A 19,686-nucleotide genomic window follows, 5' to 3' on the forward strand; every position below is an offset into this window, starting at 1 on the left:
ATTTGTTTCGTTTAAAATACTAACAATAAGTTTGGAAAAGCAAATTGGCCAAAAATAAAGTAGCAGTAGGAGAAGTTATGTTGGATGCACTTGTATTTAGAAAAACTGTGGAGTCCTGGTGTGATGCTTTAGGATACGCATCGGATAGCTAACTGAAAGGTAGTGGTTCAACCGCAAGTCACTCCTCAGAAGCCCTGTCCAGGGTTGCTATGAGTTGGATCAACAACATGGTGACTTTAAGGATTGCAATGTTAGTGGTACTTTAATTATTTATGTATTAATGATTAAATTAATTAACAATTAAACCACAATTATTTTATTCTATATGAAAAATCAAAACCACTGTCATCAAGTCAATTCTATCTCATGCGACATTGTACTGGGTTCCTGAGGTTGTAAATCTTAAGGAAGCAGAAAGCCTTATCTTTCTCCTGTAGAGCAGCTGGTGGGTTTGAACTGTTGACCTTAGAGTTAGCAGTCCAATACTTATTCTATAGCACCACAGGGCTGGTAATACTTATGGGATATATCATTAAAAAGCTATAATAGTTAAAATTATTTATTAAATAATCAATAACTATTAATAAAATAAATTATTAAATGAGGGTTTCTAGAGCAGGCCTGAGGCAGTGGTCGCATTTGGAGAGTTTGCCCTGAAGAAGATTTTAACAAAGAGCTAAATGAACACATTTTTATTTATTCTAATAAAAACTCTTAACTATTAATGGTCATTATAGCATATCTTTAAAAATAGGATATTAGAGTAACTTATCCCTGCCTTTATAATTACCCCATAATAAGCTGTGTCTCCATAATGCCTTTTTAAAAAAGTGTTTTGCAATGAGAAAGACAAAAATGGTATGACTTTATCTTTTTTCTCTGATGTGTGTCATCTAATTACTTGTTGTTGTTAAGTGCTGTCGAGTCGATTCCAACCCATAGTGACCCTGTATAGGGTTTCCAAGGAGCAGCTGGTGAGCTTGAACCACTAAACTGGTTAGTTTAAAATGTTTGAACATCGTTTTTAAATATTTCATAATTTGGGGAATTTCAAGTGAGTCAATGTGTAGGGTCGTGTTTGGAGGTCAGAGTTAAAAAGGAGAATGAAAAGATATAAAGAAAAGGGATAGATTAAGAATTAAAATGGCTCCATGCGTGAAACAGGCATAGAGTGAGAGAAGGGTAAAGAATGTGTGTATATATGTTTGTGTGTGTGAGTTTGTGAGAGAGAGAGAGAAAGAAAGAGAGAGAGAGACAAAATGAAAATTATGCCAACATAAGAAAATAGGTAGATTACAGAGTACCAATAGTAGATTGTTGTTCTTGTTGTTAGGTGCCATCGAGTCGGTACTAACTCATAGCAACCTTATGCCCAGCAGAACAAAACACTGCCCGATCCTGGGCCAACCTCACTACTGTTGCCAAGCTTGTGTCCATCAATGCTGCCACCTGGCCAATCCATCTCATTGCGGGTCTTCCACTTTTTCTCTGACTCTCCACCTTACCAAACATGGTATCATTCTCCAGTGACTGACAATATGTCCAAAATATGAGAGACAAAGTTTGGCCATCCTGGCCTTCCAGGAGCACTCTGGCTGCACTTCTTCCAGAACGGATCAATTGGTTCTTTTGGCAGCCCATGGCACTTTCAATATTCTCTTCCAACACCAGAACTCAAAGGCATCAGTTTTTCTACAGACTTCCTTATTTACTGTCCAGCTTTTAGAGGTACCTATTTGAACTTTTTCTTTACAAGGTTTGGGCACTGAACTCAAGAATACATACATCTATGAGTTATAATGCCTTTTTTTTTTTCTCAAAAATGTCACATAGTGACATTTTACTATCTCTTAAAACTACCAGCTGCTCCGCGGGAGAAAGATGAGGCGATCTGCTCCCGTAAAGATTTACAGCCTCGGAAACCCTATTCAGGGTCGCTATGGGTCGAAACCGACTTGATGGCACTTAACAACAACAACAACAACAATGTATTCACAGATTTCTATCTTTGTTCAAATAATCATATTTAAATTAAGGTCTTTGAGAAAGATTGTTTTTTGTTAGGGCTTTTTTTGGTAGGCAGAGAAAACATAGTTTATTCCATTCAAAACAAGAATTCTGATGGGTTTAAGGTTAAATATATACTTCGAATTACAAAGACACATCATTGTAAAAGTACATCCAGTGAAGAAGAAAAAAATACACAGTTTGTTTCATTCATTATTAGGAAATATAGGAGTTTGAAATGTTTTCAATATACTGGTTGTACTAAAAGGATGAAAAATTTCCTAATACATGTGTAACTGAGAGGAAAAAAAGAAATCTGCAGCTGTTCCCCTCCATGTACTCTGTATCACCAGGTTGACAATATTTCTACAGCAGTGTTTTGATGGGAAAAGAATACATACAGTGACTATGTACATGGATGGGAATTCTAAGTTTTCTACTCTAAAAAAATTAGTGTGAATGAGAGAAAGTATAATTTCTTCCATTAATATAATTCTGAACAGTTTTACTTTTTTTGGAAACTTGTTACTGTGAATTGAGTAAAAATTTACAGAGCAGAGCATCACTTTTACATGAAAAAAAATCATAAAAAAAGATGATTTCTTTTGTTCGTAAGATTGTCTTTTTAAATGAATGTTGTAAATCATTGCCGTAAGTTGTCCAAATAAGCAAAGCTTTCCTCCCTGCCTCCTCCTGTAATACTATGTATTTTGAGTCAATTCCACTTACTTTAAATTGCATCATGTATCCTGGTTGTATAATTAGTTCCCGGGAAGAGAGAGCATTGTGGGTCTGGTCCTTCTTTTTATTTGGCCAGTAGAGATGGAAGGATGGATTGCCACAGAATCCTGCTGTCCTTACAGCATTGGGGTAAAAACTCCAGTTTTCTTCATGGGAAGTGCCTTCTGTAAGATAAATGGACAATAATATTGCATATTATTTTCTTGAACTGACTGGTTTATTGATGAATTACTTAAACTTCTAGCTTTTGCTTATTCTTTAAGATTTAAGACGGTACAATATACAAATCTAAGCTGAGATAACAAATTTTGAAAAAATATTAAAAGTTAGTATAATGATCACCCAATTGTTGAAATGCAACTGGTAACGTAGCTAACTTGCACCATTACAAAAATTTTCTTGGGTTACTTTTTTAAAACCAGTGTAATATGTATCTCTGTGGTAATAGAAATTCCTAAAGAAAATAAAATTATTTTGGGGTCCTGAAATTTCAAAATCTATCTAAAGCTAGACAATTTGTCTTTAGAAGGTTTATTGAATTTTCAGCTGACATTTCAACAAGCGGCCAACCTTAATGATTTATAAACCAATAGAAAAAAAACAGTGAACATTCATTGAGCAGTGAGTGATAGCTCATCTTTCAGATGCTTTTTCACATGGAAATTTATCTGAAGACAAAGCTCACAGGGAAACAAAACAATGCCTGATGTCATCTTTCTTACCATCATCAAAAGTGTCCACCAGTTGACTTGGATTGATTTCTGCTCCTCCAATTAAAACATTGTCTAGTGCCCACTGAGCGCGCTCAATCCCAGAGACCACAATTCCATTGCTGATCACAAAAGGCTGCCACCAGCGAAGTCGCGTGGTATTGGTTAGAGCATCCTCAGGAAGGAGTATGTAGTCATGTCTAACGGAAATGTATTTCTGGTAATCCATCTCATGGAGCAGAGTCCATGTAATTCCTGTAATAACATATTTACCAGCACAGTGACATATCTAGGGAAACAAAACACATCAACGAGAAAACACCCAGCGCATTGTGAACACTGGAAACTTCCAAAAGAAATCTGCTCATTTCTTCAACCTGGAAATGACAGCAGCGGATTTAGGTGAATTTGATATAGGCATTCACCACTTTTAAACATTGTCTCAAAATGAGGTCCATGGTACAAGGGGAGGGCAAGTTAGAAACAGCTCATTCATAATTGAACTATAATAACTGAATTTGATCTATGAAGAGAATAGCCGAAAATAAAACCACCCAAATGAAAATTCTATTTTTCGGCTTTCAGATTTTTCTTCTAGACTTTCATGTGTATTTTCTTTTTTATGAAAATGAATTACATCCATATTTTGCATATATCCTGAGAATTAATTCTAACCAATAGTTTTTAAATTCTAAATTCTGCTGCAATTTGGAACTAGTTGCATTGAGCCGAAGTTTATCTCTAGTCAGTTAATAAAACTGTAGGTGGAATGTTTAAACTACTTAAGAAAATACCTTTCAAATATCCTAAAATACTTTAGTGTCCTCTATTTATACGGCAATTTTAGGAGTCCCATCTATCTCTTAAAGTGAATTTTCTAAAAATCTTTTGGTATTATTGGTCTAGTTCCAGCTACTTCAATTAATAGAGTTTTATTAAAGGAGTCTAAGATACACTTTTACTAATTAAGACTATTTTCTTTCACAATTAATGACATTTTCTTATAGACTCTGTACAGCACTGATATGCTTAATCATATCAATGCTTTAAAAATGATCTTTCACTTGGAAAATCATACAAAATTTTAACTTCATAATATTATCAACACTCAAACTGCATTTAAGCATAACAATTATTTTATTCATAAAGATTAGAGTTTATTTCTTAATGTGATTTCTCTCTTGTATCTTTTTTTGTAGATTTTACATAACACAAAAAAGCTACATGTATAGACCATGTAATTTGACCAACTTCTGTCACTTTCTATTTATGACAACTTTTAACATGGCCTCCAAATTGTGAGATCAGCAAAGTTTTACAAAGACTCTAAGAGTTGTAGGAGGAGGCTTGGGGTCTGCTTAGCCCTGAAACTTGCCTCCGTCCGTGGAATAGTCCAGCAGCACGCCCTCCTTTCTGCAGATTGGCCGGTGACAAGAGGTCATGTTGTTCTCACTCCCAATGCGTCCCCAATATTGCAGAAATCTGAACACAAGCACATATTATCCATCAGAATGTTCAATTAGAAGGTGTTTATCTAAAACAAACTGGAGCCAAGCTGTTATTTTGTGCTTTAAAAAAAAACCAAAAAAGCTGACTTACTTTGCCCCTCTGAGATCCAAATCTTGAGTGACAGCTTGTCTTACAGTGGACCCTCCAAAGTAGAGTGCAGTGTCCTCAGCAAGAACTCCACACTCGGTACAAGTGTTTCCTCCTTCTAAGGACATCCATAAGTCAGGCTTGATCTCTTCACTATCAAAGCGCTCCTTCAGGAAAGTCTGTCCATGGGAAAACAACAACGCCAGGCAATAATTATGGGGTACTTAAGGCAACACAGAGTTATAATGAAAAACTGGAGCTGATTTCAAGTATTTTCCCATAGATATGTTTTAAAAAACAACATTCATTTTGTCCATAATAGAGTTCTGCATTGAATTGAGTGAGGCACATGATTTTATTCTTTTTCTTTTTCTGGGTACAAGGAGCCTATCTCATGAGAACAATTTGTTATAGTTGCAATTGCAGCAACTTTACTTGGGCTTGTATAAACTTACTATACTTTCTCACTGTTTTAGGAGATTTGTTTTTTGCTATTGTTAAGTGCTGTCAAGTTGATTCTGACCCATAGTGACCCTGTATAGGGTTTTCAAAGAGCCATTGGTGAGCTTGAACCACCGACCTTACAGTTTAAACAACTTTGCAGTCTGACACATTAGCCCACTGTGCCACACCAGGACTCCAGATTTGTTTAGTTGCTACCTTTTCATGGTAGCTAAAATGACTTATAGAAACCCTTCTCTTCCCTAAACTTAGAGCAAAATCAACTTAGACATGCAGTCATGTGTCAGTTTTACCTTATCTCATTGATAACTAGCAAACACTCACAATTTAAAAAGGCAGGCTTCCATGTAAAAGCAAGAATCAGAAGAAATGCACAGCTAACCATGTAAATTCTCATGAGAAAGATTTGAATAAAATCTTATATTATGGATTTGTATATTTCTTTTCTGAGAAACACTAATAAAATTTTAGTATTCATGAACAAAATTGGAATTTTTTTGTTTATTCATTACTTGTAGTCTATGAAGCTGTCTCTCATATAGTAATCTCCTTGATGATAAATGGACTAACATCTTCAGACAAAAGTGAGTATTGTCTCAACATTGAATTTTTATATTTATCAAACACAGAGTCTTGTGGAAGTGTTAGATGAACAAAAATGACAGCAGAGACTTTGATCCAATTATATGTCTCTCATATATTGGATCTGAATCATTTGTATTTAGTTTAATCAATGATCTGTTATTATAATGATAAAAGCTCTACATTAAATCCCCGAGAGAATGCACCTATGGTAACTATGTTGGGTAACTGTATTTGCTTTGAATAGTAAATAATAATGTAACAGGTAAAGCTTCCAAGAAGACCTCTCTATGCTTAATACACAATCATCTTTTAGCAGTGGGTTATCGGAACACAATATTTCCTGAACAAAAATTCAGGTACTGCCCGGGTCTTTTGGAAAATTTGCTCTGCTGTGAGAGTGTATCTCTAAGAATCACCACATTACCCTACTTCAAACCATGCATCTATTAAAAAAGTGAAGTAAAGAAGGCTTAATATTTGTTTTAAAGTGTTCAGAAAAAAGAAAGCAGCATAGTATTTGTGTGTTTAATCCAAACAGTTGATTCATTTTATGAGTTGGGTGAATTGTAATGCTCATTTTGTTGTAAGTAAGAAACCTAAGACATATTTTCTTAGTTTCCATCCAAAGGACGTATTTACTGGGGCCCCAAAGGCCATTGTTACAGATGACTGGCCTTCCACATAAGCTGATTCTTCAGGCATCACCTGTGACCTTACCTTCAGGGTATGAGTCAGATAGCAGTTGGGGCCAGAGTAACCCGGGTCGCAGATGCACTGCTCTTTTAAGCAGTCTCCATGGCCCTTGCAGTTGTCCGGGCATCCAGGGCCCAGGTAGAAATTATCAATTGCCCACTGCATGTCTGAGTACTTCTGATAGAACCTAAACCTTACTGGGCTATTCACATCACAAAAGAAAAGGAGTGAAAAACAAAAGTTAACTGTATTCACGTCTGTTTTCCTGCATGTGCATTTGAGAAATCAGGGAATAACAGATTTAAGATACTCTTATACGATGAAATGGGTTAATAGAAAACATTTTCTGGCTGCCACTTAATTCTCCTTCTATTTCTAGTAATGGAACTTTAAAGGCTGGCTTCATTAAAATTTTATAACATCTGAGAAAATTTGCAAAACAAAAAATTAATACAATGGAATCGATATTTCAAACAATAGAAATCTTTTAAGATGCAACTCAGTAACTATCATAAATTAGGCTTCTTATGAAATGGAGCCCAGTGGTTCTGACACACTTCAGACTCACTGACTGCATTTCTGAGATTGTACACAAGGTGACAGAGTCCTCTATTGGTGCTCTGTCAGTAGACACACAACTGTCAGTCAGCTGGGGAGCAGCAACCCCTGGATTCTTTGAAGATAATCAATATTCTCAAAGCAACTACGCTCATTAGAAAACAATTTTGAAAGGACATATTGAAAGCCAATTTTCCAGAGATTTTAATTTTGCCATTGTTCTTGTGGGGAGGAAGCAAGCCTCATAATTAACCTTACATTATAATCCACACAGTAGCTTTGTACAGAGTCACAAAAGGCAGGAGGAAAGTTTCTGGGGTGACGTAAATATTTGATATCTTGTTTTTGTGTGGTGGTTACCAGAGTTACATATGGCCATGACTCACTAAGCTGAACAATTAAAATCTGTTCATTTTAATACATAAAATTATGTCTCATTATTAAAAAAGAGAGAATGGGAGGAGAGAAGTTAATCTGTGACTGGTGTCAGGGGAGGCTCTCCAGGGTCCACTTTATCCCAGATGATTCATATGAGATTATCATTGTACCAGAACGTATTTTTCTTTTCTTATTTGCTTTATTTATTGTCAGCAGCCAAGGGGGACGTTAAATATAAACAGAATAAGTCTCTATTCAGTTCCTGGATTGCAGCCTCAATATCTATTGACTGGCTTGTTGTTGTTAAATGCTGTATAGTCAGTTCTGAACCATAGCAACCTTGTATAGGGTTTTCAAGGAGTAGCTGGTGAGCCTGAACTGCTAACCTTGTGGTTCAAACCAACTTTGCAGTCCAGCACATTAACCCACAGCGCCACACTAGGATCCCACTGACTAGGCTTAGGAATGGGCATTCTTGAGTGAATTTTGACCAATGAAATGCAAGGAGGTCCTTGCTTGGCTTCTTTTAAAAAGAAAGGCAACTCTCTCTGTCTCTCCCATTGAACATGAGTAAGAGAGCAATTTGTTCCAGTTGTCTGTATTCATGAGGGGAAGCAGCCCTAAGGCTGAGTGTGGCACCAGTATTTTGGACAGTGGAGTACAGTATGAGAGTAAGAGAGCAGGAAAGAACAATGTCTTTGAAGACATTGTTGAGCCTGAAAATCAACCAATCCTCATAGTCTACTTACCTTTGGAATTTTATTATAGATATAATAAATTTCATTTTTATTTGAACTGATTTGAGTTGAGTTTTCTGAATGTATCCAGTATGTTAACTGGATCACCCCTTTAAATTCACCCCAGAAAAACTGTGAGTGGTCCTGTTGAAATGGTATTTATGGGAGCATTGAAAAAAGCCACTGTGAACACCTTATCCAAAGGTTCTGTACACTTTGATCACCCATCACATTCCTTTTCATAAGATGTTTCCTCATGTAGCTGGATTATAAGATTAATACAACAGAAGTGCACCTGCCATCTTTAAGAGGTATCTCTGTTCCTAATTTTACAGTAGAAGGCAAATTTGAAGCTTTTGAAACTGCCTTTAGTTAACATAGCCACACAATTTCCAGATGATAGTTTAATTCCCTTGGCTCACCATTATTCTTGGCTAATTACTTCACTCTGCAGGTGTAGACATTAATGTTTTGATAATAGAAAAATGAAATGTGCAAATCATTTGTACAAGCAGCATGAAAAGTTATGTTTTGGGCAAGTAGCATGATGAGTTAGGACTTGCTCCTGGCTCTGTACATCACCGATTGATAAGGCCGTGATGGGGAAAGTATATGAGGCATGGTGGACCACAATGTACAAAGTGATAAAGTAGGGAACTCGTTTTCTTCTGGCTCCAAAGCCACCACAATTGTTCTGCCCCATCTGAAGACACTGAAGTGCCCAGACTAGAAAGACCATTTTCCCAATTCTGAGAATTATCACTTGCGGTCCTCTGAAGTTAGTTCCCCCTGTAGGTTACCAATTAGAGGATTTCTAGAGTCTGGGAAGAAAGAAGCACTTTACCCACAATTATACATAATTCTGAGTTCGACAACAGGGGTCCCAATGTATTTCTGGCTGCTTGGAACCAGGCTTTATTTGAATTTTCTACTTACTTTCCCACTAAGCTTTCGGGAAGGGAGTAGGTGATCCTTTTCCACACTTTAGTTGGAAAGAACACAGATGGCTGTGAAACACTTCCAGAGCATTTTGGGTCAGCAGGCAAGCACTGAGGGACCAGATAATTCCAGCTCACACCAAAGTCAGTTGAATATTGCACATGGATTTGATTCTGGGAAATTTTTTCAGACACTTTACATCCAACGGAGATCTAATAAACATAGGAAAGCAAGACTGTCAAGGTATTAAAACCATGAAAGCCATATTATACACTTCTGCTCTAAGGACTTGGTAGCAAGAAAGTTGCCAATCACTTGGCACAGTCTGCACTATATCCCTTCTGCACTTTCAGGTTCATTATTTGTTCGGCTGATGGACAGGGTGAGTTGACATGGTTGCCCAAGGTGACAGGTTATAGAAAGTGCCAAGTGCACTGTTGAGTGGGTCTGGAAAGAATCTGAAATCTACACTCTGCCATGCCTGGCGGATTGCCTTGGAAGGCCTAGGCCCACTCTTACAAATTGCTGTTTGTTGTGTTAATGGTCTGGCACTTCTCTTTGGCAGAATGCTTGACCAAGAAGGATGGCTAACAGCTTTACCAATTTTGCTATTTTGTTGTACAATTTATGACTCTCAATAAATCACTTTCAACTACAACCGAAATACAATGAAGTGATAACAGAAGGTACTTTTAGTAGTTCCCAGCACCCTTTATTAATGGAGATAGACGTAATGTGACATTTGTTACGAAAATAGAAATTTAGGTAGACAGGATAAATTGGTTGACATTTAATCTTGGCCAAAATATGAAGCTGATGTTGGCATTAATGTTAATCATGTTTTTCTTTTCTGAAATTTTCTTGCTCCATAAACATCAAATGCTCTTGCATAAAAACAGACATAGTTATCATGGATTTCATCTTTTCTTTAAGAGAAAATTTGCCTAAGTGATATTATGATTTAACAGAGGGAGTTGAGATCAGTATATATTTTATCAATAGTTTGATATAATCAGCATTTACTCCTGAGTGGAAACATTTACTCATATGAAAGTTTCATCTTGAAATAGCTAAGGGAGGAAATCCTCTTAGTCATAAAGTCATAAATAATTGAATTGTATAATATTACCATAATAATAAACTTTATTTTTCAAAGCAAAAAGTCAATGAAATTTTAAACAGTCTTTGTCATTACCACCACCACCCCATTTCTTTTATTGCTAATGTGGTGTTATTAATGAAATGTACACTATATGCTTTCACCTTGAATTGCATAATCCAGCCTTCGGTAGGAGCCAGGTCATGGGTCACTGCATAAACTTCTCTGCCATCATGACTGCCACAAATCATGACCCCATCAGGGGAGTCACAGAATCTTTCTACTGTACAATCATCGTGGAATAGCCAATGCTCATTCACTTAGACAAACAAACAAACAAACAATTATGTCAACAATACTAGAATCAGATTTTCACTTTAGGCAAAATATAGATTATTTTAAGTAGAAATCACTCTTACATTCCATATGAAGGTACTTCTAAAAGTTCATGGAAAAGTGGAATTAAAAGATAATGGAAACCATGGCAATGAAATGATGATATATGATAGGATGAATATAAAGCTAATGTCCTCCCGTGTAAACTGTCACAGAATTCACAATAAAACATTTTAAAAAATCAATCAATCAATCAAAAAAAAAAAATAATGGAATTTTCCCACAAATCTTTTTGAAGTCCTTGTACTGTTATAAATTAACCACAGTAATTGTCTTAATATTAGGTTATTTTGTTGTTGTTGTTAAGAATCACTGATTTGGTTTCCACACATAGCGATTTGATCCTGGATGGGGTTTCTGAGGCTTTCTGTAAATCTTTGCAGAAGCAGAAAGCCTCATCTTTCTCCTGCAGAGTGGCTAGTGGGCTTTGAACTGCAGACCGTGTGGTTAGCAGTCCAGTGCTTATCCTATAGAGTTAACATACTTCCCATTTGATTATTTAACTATTTAATCATGGATATATAACTATTTTAGGTAAATTTCTTTTAATAAATCTTGGCTCTTCTTTTAAACTAGACCAATGGTTATACTTTAAGGAAATGAACTCAGTTAATAAAAAAAATAACTAAATTAAGAGATTTGGAAGAGTCTAAGGAAAACCTCTACCACTCATCCATCAGTTTGTGGTACTGTGGTGGCTTCTGTGTTGCTGTGATGCTAATAGCTCTGCCACTGGTATTTGAAATACCAACAGGATCACCCATGGTGAAAAGGTTTCAGCGAGCTACCAAACTAAGATGGAGTAGGAGGACGGAGACTCAGACTACTTCTGAAAGTTTAGCCACTGAAAACCTTCTGAATAGCAATGGAACATTGCCAGATAACACTAGAATATTGAAACATTATAAATAGCACCAGAATACTGTCAGATATAATGCCTGAAGATGACCCATCAGGTTGGAAGGTACTCACAATACGACTGGAAGAAGAGCTGAGTTCTCAAAGTAGAGTTGACCGTGATGATATGAATGGAATAAAACTTTTGAGATTTTACTGATGCAGTACAACTCAAAATTAGGAGAAGTAGCTGCAAATATCCATTAATAATCGGAACATTGAATGTATGAAGTATGAATCTAGGAAAACTGAAAGTTGTCAAAAATGCAATGGAACACATAAAGTGAACTGAAATGGACTGGTACTAGGCATTTTGAATTTGACAATCGCATGATTTACTATGCTAGGAAGATAACTGAAGAGGAATGGCATAGCATTCACCATAAAAAAAACAAAAAACATTTCAAGATCTATCTTGAAGGACAATGCTGTCTGTGATAGGATAATATCCACATGCCTACAAGGAACAGAACAAGGGGAGACTTAATGGTTTAAAATCAGGAGCGGTGTCCACAAGCGCTATATTCTTTCACCATACTTCTTCAGTCTGTATGCTGAGCAAATAATCTGAGAGCTGCATTATATGAGGCAGAATGTGGCCTCAAGATTGGAGGAAGACTCACTGACCGCCTGTGATATGCAGATGAGTCAATGTTGCTTGCCCAAAGCAATAAAGATCAAAGTCTACCACCTTCAGTATGGATAGCACCTCAAAAAAGAAAACACAAATCCTCCCTACTGGACCAATAAACATCACGATAAATGAAGAAAATATTGAAGTTGTCAAAGACTTTATTTTGTTGGATCCACAATCAACACATATGGAAGCTGCAGTCAAGAAATCAAATGATTTTCATTAGGCAAATCTGCTACACAAGACCTCTATAAAGTGTTCAAGAGCAAAGATCATCAGTTTGAGGTGTGCCTGACCCAATCTATGATATTTTCAATATTTCATATGCATGTGAAAGTTGGACAATGAATAAAGAAGATCATAGAAGAACTGATGCATTTGAATTATGCTTTTGGAGAAGAACATTAAAAGTATCATGAACAAACAAATCTGTGTTGGAAGAAGTACAACTAGAGAGCTAGAGTGCTCCTTAGAAACCAGGATGGCAGGACTTCATCTCTCATACGTCAGACATGTCAATCAGGAGGGAGCAGTAAGGATGTTAGTTACGCTTATAAAGTGGAGGGTCAGCAAAAAAGAGGAAGACCCCTGGTAAGATGGATTGGCAAAGTGGCAGCAGCAGTGGACTCAAGCGTACCAAAACAGGCGGCACTTGGTTCTGTTGTACATAGGTCTGCTATGATTTGGAACCAACTCGACAGCAGCTAACAAGAAGAAGGAAAACCTAGGCAGCCAGACTGTGAGTCAAGGGCAGAGTAAGTAAGGCTAGATGTTGTTACAAATGTCTATTGCACTTTATGCTAACCAAAAGGATGGATATCTAAGTCCATCCAGAGATGCTTCAAAAGGAAGCCCGCATGATGTGCTTTGGAAAATTCAGCCATTGAAAACCACATGAAACACAAATTGAGTCACCATCAGTTGGCATTAACTTAAGGGCAGACAACTGGTTGGCATTTATTTAAGACTGTGAATCTTTTAGTACGAAGGCAGTCCTGTGTGTTGTGCCTATTTCTCTCTTTCCTTGCCTTTTCTTCCTCTCCTTTTCTTTCTGAAGTCTCCCCACAGCCCCTTTCTTTTCTATAAGGTATATTTTTACATCATGATTTTATTCTAGAAGATTTAGAAATGAACTCATAAATTGCATCTAATTCATGACATACTTTAATCTTATAGGCCCAGCTTCTCTCTGAACATTTCTGGAGTTAGCTCCAGCATTAGCAATGGAGAAGAACTGGTGGAACTGGAGGCTTAGAGCCACAGAGCAGCCAGAGAAGAGACTGAACATTTTCATTGTAATTAAATCTTCACCCACGCTGTTTCCTTTTGATTTTGTCTGAGCATAACTTGTGCCGACAGAATAACCAATTTCTCTCTGGGATTCTAGTGGCTGCCACAATGCCAGTACTAGTTAGCTTCCACTCTGAGGGACCTGGAGCTGCATTTAGTCCTACATCACAGCGATAGGACTCTAAAGAAATTTGAATTCTACCATGACTACCTTGAGACAGTTTATTTTGGGGTACATGTTTCATTTTATGCTAGAACTCCACAATCCTGATGAAAGGAGCCTTACATTAATCAATTAATTAATCTTTTATACAGTATCTGAAACTACGTCTATAGTTAAATGTTACAGTTTCTAGGACAGTTTTCATAAGACAAGCAGGAACCAAAAGAATTGTCTAAGTGCATATCACTATTATGCCTAAATTGAAATCAGTATCTTATCTTATGTGATTGGAAAAATAATCTATGTTTGTTTTACTTATACAGAAATAGTTTGCATTCTCTGGATGTATACCCGCTGCACCGGTACTTTATATGGCTCATTTATCCATAGTCTTTGTAAATGCCACCAAACATTTTTGCCCTGCTGGGTCTGGGTAAGAGAAGGTGTGAGAAGATGCTGAAAGGAATAGATGATTCAGTTGTGAGTGGTTCACAGTTCATTGGGAGTGTAAAAAGTTGGAACTCTAACATGCAGAAAATGAGTCATCTCAGCAACAGGAAAAGGGCATCTCACTAATATCAAAGAGGAAGAGTCAGGAGGGGAGTACGTCCTTTGGAGCTAGAGACTGAACATGGAACTTCCTTAAGCCAGGGACAGAAAGCTGTGACACTGGAGAAGTAGGAGAGGAGAGGCAGCAGCACAACTAAGGATGGGCATATGAGACAGAAAGGTGAGTTTCCCAGTCTGTGGAGCAAGTAAAGCTGAGGGACGTTGGGTAGGAGGCTTGCTTGTAGAGTGGGGTGCCTCCAGGCAGTTAATTGGGGGAGCTAGATGTGATGACTTATGGAGCTAGAGCCGAATGCCTTCAAGTTGAGGCTTAGAGTACAATGGAGTGCCCCTTGGACATTTATCAGAAGAGCTTTGTAACATTTCCAGAGGGGCAGAGGTCACGCCAAGGGGCCAACGACCAGATTTCCTGACCGGAAGAACTGTGTACTGAACACTTCTGACCCTGAATTGTAACCTGCTAACAAGGAGCTCTGGTAGCGTAGTGGTTACGAATCGGGCTGCGAACCTTTAGGTCAGCGGTTCGAAACTACCAGCTGCACCGCGGGAGAAAGATGAGGCTTTCTACTCCCGTAAAGATTTACACCCTCGGAAACCCTATACAGGGTCGCTATGGGTCATAACCGAGTCGATGGCATATAACAACAACAATAACTAACAGGAGTTCTGGTGTGGTGCTGTGGGTTAATGCGCCAGACTGCAAAGCCATTTGAACTGCAAGGTCAGCAGTTCAAGCTTACCAGTTGCTCCATTGTGCCAAGTGAATGAATGAATGAAAATTAATCTACCTAAGCATTCAAGGAGTCCTGGTGTGGCACTACAGGATAAAGCTCTGGACTTCAAGGTTGTTTGAACCACATGGTCAGTGGTTCAAACTCACCAACTGCTTCTTGGGAGCCCTATACAGGATCACTAAGCATCGGAACTGAATCGACACCACTTTAACAACAAAGCATTAAACAGTGTGGAAATTGTAAAATGAAATGATGTAATATTATTTGTTGTTGTTAGGTACTGCTGAGTTGGTACCAACGCATAGCAACCTAATGCACAACAGAATGAAGGTTTGAGCGAAGGTTGAGAGAAAAAGAAACACACCAATTTTGTTGAGATGATTCTGATTTATAGTGTCTACATGTATACCACAGTAGAATTGAACTCTGTTGAGTTTTCAATGACCAGTTTTGGGAAAGTAGATTGCCAGACATTTCTTCTAAGGTACCTTTGGGTACACTTCAGTTAACAGCTGAGCACACTATCTGCACCACCAAGAGACTTGAGGATGGGTATATAAATAACCCTTTTTGTTATTTATACACATATGAGTATTTAAAAAATTTCTATCTTATGCACAAAAAGAGCCCAGCCTAAATATTTGCATTCCCATGGTTTTCTGCTTAGCACCAATAAGAAGGGCACCTGTAGTTTTATCCTCCATAAACATGTCGAAGGCGATCCTCCCAACAGGGCCGGCGTCTGCGGGGGAGCGCTCATGCTGAGGCACTGGGGCGCTGCTGAAGGTGTCCAACATGACAGTTCTCTGGTCGGCAGAGCCAGAGATGAGCACGTTGTCGATGGCCCAGTCATTCTGATCCAAGCCTTCGTGCCTCGGCTGCCACCAGCGGAAGCGAGTAGCGATCTCTTTCGCATCAGGAGGAAGAAGAATGTTCACAAATCTGTAGAGGAATGAGGGAGGTAGGGAAAACCCTTGTCAGATGTCTCCCATGAGTACAAAATGTACAGGCAGAAGTAAAATACTGTATGTCACACGGTGGTGAGGGGAGGACATGAAGAGATCACTGTTTTCATGCCCTGATGAACTAGCTTGATTTCTCGAAGTATCAGTGTTTACTAAAATGGGGAAATATAACATGAACAAATCCAAGCCTCACTGAAGAGGTTACTAGAAGACCCTGGACAGGCCTTAGAGGGACTGACTACACACATTTTTTACATCCCAATGGATCCCATTGGACCTGGAGAACTAGACCAGAGCTAGAGTGTAACACTGTGGGATCAGCACTAGACTGTGAACCACAAGGTCGTCAGTTCAAACCCACCAGCCACTCCTCAGAAACCATATACAGAGCCACTATGAGTTGGAATTGACTCAATGGCACACAACAACAACTACAACAAGAACAGCAATCTCATAATGGATTTCTGTTGTGGCGCTGTAGGATCAGCACTGGGCTGTGAACCACAAGGTCAGCAGTTCAAACCCGCCAGCCACTCCTCGGAAAGCCTATAGAGGGTTACTATGAGTTGCAATTGACTTGACGACACTTAACAAAAACAACAATAAAGTATATGCAGTTTGGTATATGTATGTACTTTTGGTACAGTACTTAGGTGACCATGAACCATCACTGGCTTCTCTGTTTCCTAGGTGTTAGTTTTATTTGCTTCCTTCCTGTGGCACTCTGTTTTCACTCTGCTCCCATGAGCGCAAGCAATTCAATGGAATATGGATTCTGGAGTACAGAAGGCTGGAAGGAGCTCTGGTGGTTCAGTGGCTTAAGCTTTGGGCTGCTAATCACAATGATGGTGGTTCAAACCTATTAGCTGCTCTGTACAAGAACATGAGGCTGTTTCCGTAAAGATTTACAGTCGCATGTGAATCCTATGGGGCAGTTCTACTTTGTCCTATAATGGTCTATGAGTTGGAATCGACTCAAATGGCAGTGGGCTTAGGTTTTGGCTCTGAAGTCCTCCGCCTAGAGGACATAGAAAAACATGGCTCCATTCTTCAACATCAACCTTCACCAGCTAGAAATAAGGTCTAAAATACCTCTGAATCACAATTATGCACACGCACAGTATCCAACCCTTCTCGATTTTATAGTTACAACTTTTAAGGTCTGTTGGGATAAAGAATTTCTGGCAAAAGTCCTATTGTTTTTATAAATGTTAGTTGACTTCCCTTTAATCTCGAGGGCTGCCCTGAGTGTTGGTGCTCAAACACCTGCCAACCGGATGCACTCCATCTAGTGAAGGACTCTCAAGTGGGTGGCTTTGATCACAGCCACTTTAGTATTTGTTTTTAACATCGAAAAGCTTTCATTAGTTTTGTTTACTCCGTGTCTCCTTGTTTACTGCCTTCCTTGAGATATAGCGACCAGAAGAGCAGGCAGTATTCTGATGGGCACCAGCAGAATACTAGGATGCTCTTTGTTGGTTTCCAGGGTTTTGAACGCTTTTCTTGATTATTTGCATCATATTGTAGACACTTTGGGCCATGAGCGCATAATGGGTCATTGTTTTGGGGAGGAGGGTAGTACTGACAGTGAATCCTAGCCCCTCACCTGTGTACTAACTGGTGGCTTGGAGACCATCACTCTTTAAGCAAGTCATCTTTTCCCAAGTTCCTTTCCTTACGCTTCTCAGTTTCAAAGCTCATCTGCCTTCCTTTTTTGTTTTGTTTACCTTGTTAATTCTTCTCCTATATCTTCATTGGTTTAGCATGGCTAATTAACATTTTAAAATGTATTCAATAATGTTAGAACTCTCTCAGTTCCTGGTGGGATGTACAATTCACACTTTTGCCACTCAGAGTAATGATCTTTGATCTCCATTTTTTTTTTTTCTCCTGTACTCACTTAGTTTCTTTCTCTGATAAAACTGCAACCACATTTAATAAAACCCTCAAAAATACCAAAGCCACTGCTAGTTCATTCCATCATAGTGAGCCTGTATATGTATAAGGTCTCTGAGACTGGAAATCTTTATGAGAGCAGAGAGCTTCATCCTTTCTCCCATGGAGTGGTTGGTGGGTTTTAACTGCCGACTTTGTGGCAGTGCATCACTGAGCCTACAGCGCCACCAGGGTTAACAAATAGGGTATAAAAACAGTCTTTAGATTTGTTAAGGATAATTACATTTTATTGTTTCTTAAATTTCTAGTCTAAACGTCTCTGAAACTGCATGAACACACATAAAAAATGTAGTTTTTTTGTTTCCCAATTTTCTAAAATGTTGAAATAAATCAACTTTTATCATTGATTTATATTGGTTTTTGAACTGGCTCTATTCCCCATGAGCACAATGATAGCAAAGTATTCTGTGATAGCTTATTCTAGCATTAAAAATCCAGCTTTTCTTTAAGTTAAAAACTAAAACCAAGTTTTGAATCCAGTTCAGAAAACTTATCTTCACATCGGTCCCAGTAGGCCTTATCAAGCATCTTTGCTGAATATACTGGTGATTAGATAAAAAATGGAATACAAACCCAGGTTTGCTGTACTGGTCATAAAAGATTTCCATGAGCAGATTCCAGGTAATGCCTCCATTGACAGAATATTCTAAGAGAACACCTTGGTTACGGTTATTTGGTGTAATCAGACATCCGTACATGAAGTAAAATTGAATGAACTCTGCATTAGTGAGGTTTAGATCCACTGTGACCAGCAATCGACTACAACCCTAAGGAAAAGAAGCAGAATGAAGAAAAAACATTGTGACAAGGAATCTAGATGGCAGATGACAGGGTTTCTCTGCCTTTTCTTGTTTTGTTGTTGTCAAGTGCAACTGAGTCAGTTCTGACTCATAGTGACCCTGTATAGGGTTTTGGAGGAGCAACTGGTGAGCTTGAATTGCTGACCTTCAGTTTAAACTGACTTTGCAGACTAGCACATTAACCTATGGCACCACGCTCTGTATATGCAGGGAACTCCACTATCTTTTAATGCCATTTTTCCAGGACCTTTTTGAAGTCTCCTCCTATTTCTCTGGTATACATGTCACAAGGTATTTCGGTACTGATTTCATTTCTCTTACTGTGCTCACACCTAGCATGGTGCCTGGCACATACGGGATGCTGACCAAACATTTGTTGAACTTTAAAATTTCAGTTTTAAAGACCTAATTATTATCACAGAGCTATATAATCTAAGGACATTTTCTTTTACCTTTTATAAGTAAGATGAGAGTTGGAATTAAACATTAAAAGCTTTATTAAACAATTTAAAGTATAAAGCTTTATTAAACCATTTCCAGTTACTCTTGTGCATTGATTGTATTTTTTAAAAGGCATCAGCTATTAATGGAACACTGCTGAGACCACTATTTTAATATACATTTCAAAATGAATACTTATGAAAATTTAATTTAACCAAATTATGATTAGAGAAGATAGCTGTAATGTTTTTTATTTAAACATTTATAGCAGATTTTAATGCCTTTTATATGAATTCATTAAGGAGCTCTGGTAGCGTAGTGGTTACAAATTGGGCTGC

General features: G+C 38.0%; 1 protein-coding gene across 2 annotated transcripts in view; it reads right to left on the minus strand.

Moving 5' to 3' along the window:
* RELN (reelin) overlaps positions 1-19,686 on the minus strand; it is a 646,525-nt gene that overhangs the window by 25,272 nt on the left and 601,567 nt on the right. For both annotated transcript variants that reach the window (XM_006834371.1, XM_006834372.1), the window contains exons 49-57: positions 18,681-18,874; positions 15,872-16,128; positions 10,670-10,824; positions 9,404-9,618; positions 6,819-6,996; positions 5,058-5,233; positions 4,834-4,940; positions 3,471-3,713; positions 2,737-2,912 (exon numbers count right to left, since the gene is read on the minus strand). In XM_006834371.1, the coding sequence (XP_006834434.1) occupies positions 2,737-2,912; positions 3,471-3,713; positions 4,834-4,940; positions 5,058-5,233; positions 6,819-6,996; positions 9,404-9,618; positions 10,670-10,824; positions 15,872-16,128; positions 18,681-18,874 (1,701 nt within the window). The remainder of the gene's footprint in view (positions 1-2,736; positions 2,913-3,470; positions 3,714-4,833; positions 4,941-5,057; positions 5,234-6,818; positions 6,997-9,403; positions 9,619-10,669; positions 10,825-15,871; positions 16,129-18,680; positions 18,875-19,686) is intronic.

The sequence above is a fragment of the Chrysochloris asiatica genome, unplaced genomic scaffold, assembly GCF_000296735.1.
Source record: "Chrysochloris asiatica unplaced genomic scaffold, ChrAsi1.0 scaffold00010, whole genome shotgun sequence".
Classification (NCBI taxonomy): domain Eukaryota; kingdom Metazoa; phylum Chordata; class Mammalia; order Afrosoricida; family Chrysochloridae; genus Chrysochloris; species Chrysochloris asiatica.